A 7,502-nucleotide genomic window follows, 5' to 3' on the forward strand; every position below is an offset into this window, starting at 1 on the left:
TGTCTTGGATGATATCATTGTAGCTAATGTGTGATTCTTTTCTCTTTTTCAGGGAAAAAAAAAATTGTCTTAAGTTGTTTTATATTCAAAATTAATAAATTGGTATCTTGTGAGGTATGTTGTTGATATGCCCAATGAAGCACATGACTTGAAATGTCTATTTTCATTTTCACCTTTCCAATGAAGTCTATTTCTGATTTGGATCTTGTATTCCTAGAATACCACTAGACTATTTTTCGCATAAATCACATTCTTCTATTATCCATTTAGAACTATTTCATAAGTTTAGCAATTTGGTGAAACTGATGCAATTCACAAAAGCTGCAGCAAGACACTGTTCTTGCTACTGAGGATGCATATGCCAACAACTTGACAATCACTTAGTAGACGTTTGGTTCATGAATTCAAAATTATGATTCAAAATTATTCTCATTTTACGTGTATTTTTTATGAGAAAAAATACTATAGCAAGCCACGAACCAGGGCATAAATCTCTCTTCCAAACGCACACTTAAATACCCTTTTGCTTTGTTATTTTGAATAACCACTGAAGTTTTTCAACAGATGTTTTCTCTCATTAAAAATTTAAATTCAACTTTTACTGTTACAGTATTTTTTCTCATATAAATTCACTTTTTAACTCAAATTATCAACTCAAACGAGCAAAAAAAACAAAGCCTACATCTATGACCATAAAGGCAGTTACTTTACAACTACATTGACGATTGAGAAAAAGAAAATAAGTGAAAAAAAAAGAAAGCATTTAGAATTTCCGTAAATGATAGAAAGAAAATGAGAAACAAATGACAAGAGTAGCACTAGTAGGATTTAGGAAGAGCAACTTTTGCATCTATTGAAGTTACTGTAACATCCACTGGCAATGTTGTCAACGTGGCAACTGATAAAAATTGTTACCAAAACAAAGAGACACAATCCAATTTTAGATCCAACTTGGGAAATAAATTACCCCTCTAGCAAGTACAATATATATTAGTGACCATCTTTTGTGCACAATTGAATGAATAAATGACCATTTTCGCTGTAGTCATCAAAGAACAGCGCAAGGAACCAAAAAACATAATTTATTTAGATGCCTTTTGACCCTGTCCTCTGGTTTGGCTAGCTGCGGCAGACATTATGCGTAAGCGACTTGTGATCTCCGTGAAGGATGGCCTGGCTGCAGGATTAGGAGCCCAACACTGCTCCATCAGCGTTCTCCATTCCAGATCACAATGACTCGGAATTGTTGGCCTCAAGGTATTGTTCACAATGCCTCCTGTAAGTGCAGAGAAGTTTTCATGAGTTTTATACAGACAAGACGAGGAGAGCTTAACAAAAGTGATGAAATATAGAGGGTAATATTTCATATTTGTAAAACAGTTCCAGCTAACTGGTGGTAGGCACTTGGTAAGGGTGGAGTAGGCTAAGGGAGAGATCCCTGGGAACAGCCAGCAATGCATATATGTATAACACACACATATATATATGTGTGTGTGTGTGTATAACATTTTCTGACATAGCAAACCATATTTAACTGTTAGCTCAAACATAAAAATATAGAACAAATAGTAAAGGAATCAGACCTATAATTGCACCATAATGCATGTTGGCATAAGGCTCATCACCGGTGAGAATCTCCCATAAAACAATACCGAAGGAGAACACATCAACCTGTTACAAATATTTAAGAGCACGCCAGAGGAGATAAGTAAAGAAGCTGCACTTTCTAACCCAATAAACAAACAAATAAGCTGCATTGAGTTCAAAGTTTTTCTAAACTTACCTTTTCAGAAACCTTGTTGCTGCTGCCATTCAGCAACTCCGGCGCCATCCATGGTAATGTTCCCCGAACACCTCCCGAAACCAAAGTATTACGTTTAATTTTTGAAAGTCCAAAATCACCAACCTGGAAGACATTATTACATTTTATTACCGAGATTCATGACCTCTACAAAAATTAATAGCATTCACCTAACAGACTAATAGTAATACCATCCAAATTACCTTGCAAATTGGCCGTAGAGGATCTTTTAAGTTCACGAGCAAGTTGTCACACTTCAAGTCAAAATGCACAATATTCTTTGAGTGCAAGTATTCCATTCCAAATGCTGCATCCATAGCAATTATCAGACGCTTACGACGATCAAGATACCTGCAAACAGAGTTCATGTTAAGCATGACAGAGCAAAATATTTGGGCAAGTGGGAGAAAGGCAAATTGAATACAATGAACTTGCACAGATAGACAAATATCCAATACTTCTAACCGCCAAACTATATATACGAATAATTTTGTCTAATATAGGTAGAATAGTACGGAAAAAAAGATACAAGTGAGGAATTAAGGGTTAGTGTGCGTTACCTATCTTTGCGAAGTAAAACATGCCTTAGAGAACCGTCAACCATGAACTCGGCCACAGTAGCTAAGGTGCCCCCTGGTCCATCTTGCACAACACCATAAAATGCTACTACATTTGGATGGTGAAGCTTTGAGAGAATGTCAGCTTCCCGCCAGAATTCTATGGTCTGAGGGTAAGAGTATGTATTATCTAATATGTTGTACAACTTATTTTACTAAAACACTAGCAAAAGCAATGATAAAAATTAACAATAAAGAAACAGTAAAGTTCACAATTTTGTTTTCTACATTGAATTGGACACATAGTTTAGGTAGTGAGATCATTACCAATCTTTCTTGCTCTGATGATCTCCCAGTAAAGCAACTCTTCTTTATTCTCTTAATTGCAACATCTGTTCCCCGCCATTTTCCATGATACACGGTCCCAAAGGTACCTGAACCTAATTCCTTTAGCTCTTCAAGATCTTCATTCTTTATAACCTATAATATGCATTAAGAAAGAAGAATCAAACAAATATGACGGTGAAAAATGATAAATTCCCAGCAAAGATGTACACATAATTTTTTAGTAATGGAAATACATATCGTTAGTATACATTAAATAATGGAGGGGGTCCAGATATGATGGAGTTCAACAACAGTACTGATTTAAAATTAAGGTACAGACAGACAAAGTCAAATCTATACCAAATTTTTGAAGAAAAATAAACTCTTTTATCATGTCAAGTTGGAAAATGTACAAACGGCAATAATTTTACTTTCAAGCAGGCAGAATAGAATTGGAAACGAGTATCATACCTGCAATGTACTAATGTCCAAATCTCCCAGGGAAGGATCTAGAGGAGGCAGACCAGCACTCCTAGTTTCGAAATTCCCATCCTATACAAAAGTTATTACAACATTATCAAAAGAGAAGCATAGAAAATTATATTAAAAAATGATTTTTCACCGAAAGTATACCTCATATTCTGACTCTGGTATTCTTAAGTTCTCCATCATAACACCAAACTGCGTACTCTCAGTGTCCTTCAATTGGGAATGATCATATTTTGAATGCAAAATGGACTCAGCCGCAGTTGGTCCCGCTAGTTCATTATGATTGGTTTCACCAAATTGTGGTTGTTGATCTACGTGGCATTCCCGTGAAATGCCATCCGCTGGTCGACCCAAAGGAGGATAAGATCCATCATCTCCATCTTTTCCAAGTTCAGATGAAAAACCAATGTCCTGGTCAATAAGAGAAACATCTTTCTGAACAAACCCTTCTTGAGCCAATTTCTGAAAATATGACCACCGCTTAGGTTCGTGATTTTCCATGTTTAGACTCAAGCCAGCCCCATCTTTATGCAGCAAATCAAAATCAGTTGAATCTTCAGAGAGTATTGCTTTGGAGAAGATGTCAGAAAGCAAATCACGAGGAAATCGATCTTCAATATCAATAAGGATGTCTCCCTGCCGGGATGCAGAAATGCCAGTTGAAGATGTCTGCTCAGGAAAAGGTCTACTGGAGCTTTCTGTCCAAGGAAAAGGTTGCACATTAACTGCAGAGTCATCACTAATGGGATCATTACTGGTGGCCACATCAAAGTCACGCTCTGGCTTATTAGATGCAGAATCCTCATGGTGCTCAACAGAAGTAATCTGACTTCCAGCTGGAAGTTCAGATGTAGCTGCCACACTTTCATCTGGTGTTTCCTTATGGTCATTTTTTAGGGGAACGGTTTCTGGGTCTGAACTAAGAGCACTATCCTCTCTAGCAACATCTTTATTATCCACAGGATTCTGTAACGCCTGCTTTGACATGCTATCTACGACCTGCAAAGGCTTTGTGTTCACATGAGAAACTGAATCAGTAAAATCTTTGTCCTTCTCAAGTATGGCAAGTCCATCATTGACAGTATGAGTATCCGCAGACATCACATTTGATGTTGAGGTGGATTGCTCGATCTTGGGAGCCAAGTTTCCATCTTTGCGCATTTTTTCAAAACCATCCTTACTTGGATCCTGTTGGGATATGAGAAATGGAGAACTATATGAATCATCAGACTTTGACGATCTATTCAGCAACTCCACCTGCTCCCTTGGTATTCTTTCTGAATAGTAAACTCTTTGAGGAATCACAGGAGGCTCAGGGTAACTCTGGTCGCTTACGTTAGAGTCAGACCTAACATAGCCAGGAGCAAATGCAGTACCGCATGCGGAAGAATGATCTTCTTCATTGAATTTAGGAACCTGTGGCGGCATTGCAGAATCAATTGATGGAGAAACAGTGTTAGGATCCTGGAACCCTATCTCATTCTTCAAAGGCACTGTGCGCAGACCTCCTTCTGGTGCAATAACTGTAACTGGCGCATCTTCAACTGGAAAATTATTCACCAAGTTGATATCATATGGCTGTGCAGGGACAAAGTACTCTTTCCCCGCGGGGAAGACCTTTTCAGGGTTACTGGCTTGCTGCACTGAACCATCTATGAAAGGGGCATGACTATAAGTAACATGGCCATTGTGCAGCGGGTATTGCAAATTTTCTCCATGATGCATCGTCTGGCCATTAAAAAACTGAGGATGACTTTCATAAGCATTCGAGGAACTTGGTATAATTGGTTCTAGAGATTGGCTAACTAACGATGATACAATATTGCTTGTCAACACTGCATTGCTCACTTCTGTTGGGCCTACAGTAGCCATATTTTTCTCTTTTTCAATGTTCTGTCTACCTAACACATCTAACTTATTTGCTGAGGAGTTCGCCAAATTACGCAAAATTGAGCTTCTTCTTGAACCAAGGTCCATGCCATTGACAGCAACCATATAATGAACCTCAGAATCACCATCCACGCTACTAAGGCCAAACTGAGCATCCTCAAAATCACTCATAGAGAACAGAAAAATCCTAAGCTTTTGCGAGCTTTCTCTACGTTCTAGTTCATTGCATTCTTCCATCATATTCTGCAGGTCCTCATCGCAGGAGACGGAAACGAGGGCATCAAGATCCTCTCCAGGTAGCTGATATTTAATGACATGAGTTTGGTCATAAATTGAAAGAATTTTCTGGGTAAGTTCCTGCCACGAAATGTCTTTTCTTATACGGACAATTCGTGTTTCACCTCCAACATACCTGAGCTTCCCATCACTAGGCCTGGGTAGAATTTTACCATCAAAGCTACAAAGAACCTTCATCTTCATTGATGAGCTATCGGAGGCACTAGAAGAGCCATGGCCTTGAATAACCCCTCGACTGCTCTCATAGGCAGAGGACGAGCGTGGTACTGATTGAACTGATGCATAGATACTTCTATCTTCGTGCAATGACGTGCTTTTTGGCTCAAACTGTGTTGGACCTTTCTCAGCCATTGTGAGCATTGAAATATCTGACCCGCTCTCAGACCCTGTATGGCTGATACCCAACATACCCTTTAGTTCCATATAACCTGTTGCATAGTTGGGATCACCCACAGTATTGGGAAGCAAAGGCTTCCACTGATTCACTCGATCACGCATAAACTCAAGGGCAAACTCCTCACCTGTCTGTATAGAGAAATTAAGCCCAGGTTTAACTTCTGATACATTTGGATTAGGGGTCCTTGTATTAGGATGTGTGCTGCTAAAAGTGTCAGACATAAGTGTCTGAGATGAGGACTGTAACTCCTCATTTCCAGGTTCCATGGGATTGTACTGAAACTGCTTATTTGTCCTTGGTTGATCCATCGTACCATTCTTCAAAGCTTTTTCCCGGATCTATCTTAACTCAATAAGGATTAAGAACTCCATAAGGATTAAGACCAATTGCAAAGTCCCACGGCAAGACCATCTATATTTTCCAAATTACCATCAAAAGTTGCAAGCTGGTCTGGTGCAAAAAAATAGAAACAGAAACAGGAAACAAACTCCAATAAGGTAATAGTTCCACACGTAGAAAATATAGTGGTTACATAAACCATTAAACTAATATTGATAATAATAAGTTGGCCAAGAAACACATGTACTTCTGACCATAAATAAAGTTGAATTGCATTCACAGGTTTAAAATAAAAAAAATAAAAAAAATTCTACTTTGCCAAGTAAATTCTTTTACTTCTATACATACACATGTTAGAAGAAATGCAAAATCAATCCATAATTTCTCAAATTCATACTGTTAACTTCCGTTGCTATTCTGGGTTAAAGCTTATGCCCAACTTCCTCCTACAGAAAGTTGTCTCCATAAAGAAAAAGGTTATTTATCTTTCTAAATATATTCCACAACTTTCTTAAAATGTTTCTTTGCAACAAAGATTCTCGAACTAAACTTACATCTGTCAATGGTTTCACATCATGACATTGCACTTTTTATAGATACAAACAAACGGCTTAACAATTAACTCAACCCTGATATTAATTTCACAGAATCTTTAAAGCAAAAATACAACCGGATATTGAACCACAAGAACACACAAAACCGTAGCACAACCAAAATAGTATTTTTACACTGTATACAATTTCTTACTGATGATTTATCTAAGCTAAATACAGTTTCCCTTTGTTAAATTTTGCAACTTTAATATTTCCATAGATTGTAAAACCAAGCAAAATCACAAACCGATTAGAAGCTGATTTCAGTTCCATAACACAGTACAAACAACACATGCACACAGATTTATAACAAAGATACAACCACAAAAACCAAGAAGTTCATTTTTTTTTTGTTTGCTTCGAAAAATTAAAAAAGAAAAAAAAAGGTTTAATAACACCAAAGTATAACTCGCGAATCAAAAACGGTAAAGCCAGAACCTAGCTTGAAAATCATAGTTAGATCAACACAACAAACAAATAAGAGAGAGAGAGAGAGAGAGAGAGAGAACCAGAGTACCTGATGAGAGAGAAATGGGTTTTCTTTCTTTTTTTCTTCTCGATGAAGACCTAAGCAGAGAGAAAACACATCAGGAGAAATAAGAAGAAGAAGAGCGAGTTTGGAACCAGCTGAGAAAACAAGTTCAAAGATTTCCGCAACTTTTTCTCTCACTTTCTCGCGCTTTTTATTCCGTTTCTCCAGTATTTTGTAATTTTCCTTTTTCTTTTCTTGGAAGACAAACGCTAAAAAAAAAAAAATGACGGCTTTTTCACGCGTCGCCGATTTTCTCTATCCCTGCCAAAAACAATTCTTC

The 7,502-nt window shown here is 37.6% G+C and overlaps 1 protein-coding gene across 1 annotated transcript; it reads right to left on the reverse strand.

The window, feature by feature from the left end:
- Positions 1 to 827: 827 nt before the first annotated feature.
- LOC21387569 lies at positions 828 to 7,502 on the reverse strand. Its single transcript, XM_010090930.2, has 9 exons — positions 7,208 to 7,502; positions 3,319 to 6,208; positions 3,157 to 3,237; positions 2,686 to 2,838; positions 2,362 to 2,525; positions 2,005 to 2,152; positions 1,784 to 1,906; positions 1,584 to 1,671; positions 828 to 1,276 (listed from the first exon to the last, which is right to left on the reverse strand). Exons 2-9 carry the CDS (start codon positions 6,064 to 6,066, stop codon positions 1,083 to 1,085), a joined length of 3,699 nt encoding a protein of 1,232 aa, XP_010089232.1. The 5' UTR covers positions 6,067 to 6,208; positions 7,208 to 7,502; the 3' UTR covers positions 828 to 1,082.

The sequence above is a fragment of the Morus notabilis genome, unplaced genomic scaffold (assembly GCF_000414095.1).
Source record: "Morus notabilis unplaced genomic scaffold, ASM41409v2 Scaffold1265, whole genome shotgun sequence".
In the NCBI taxonomy this organism is placed as follows: domain Eukaryota; kingdom Viridiplantae; phylum Streptophyta; class Magnoliopsida; order Rosales; family Moraceae; genus Morus; species Morus notabilis.

Excerpts from the sequence above, each read along its gene's own strand:
- LOC21387569 (XM_010090930.2), bottom strand. The coding sequence starts at position 6,066 with ATGGATCAACCAAGGACAAATAAGCAGTTTCAGTACAATCCCATGGAA. Across the intron at positions 2,839-3,156 it reads TGGACATTAGTACATTGCAG|GTTATAAAGAATGAAGATCT; the intron begins GTATGATACTCG and ends TGCATATTATAG. Across the intron at positions 2,526-2,685 it reads CATCAGAGCAAGAAAGATTG|ACCATAGAATTCTGGCGGGA; the intron begins GTAATGATCTCA and ends TCTTACCCTCAG.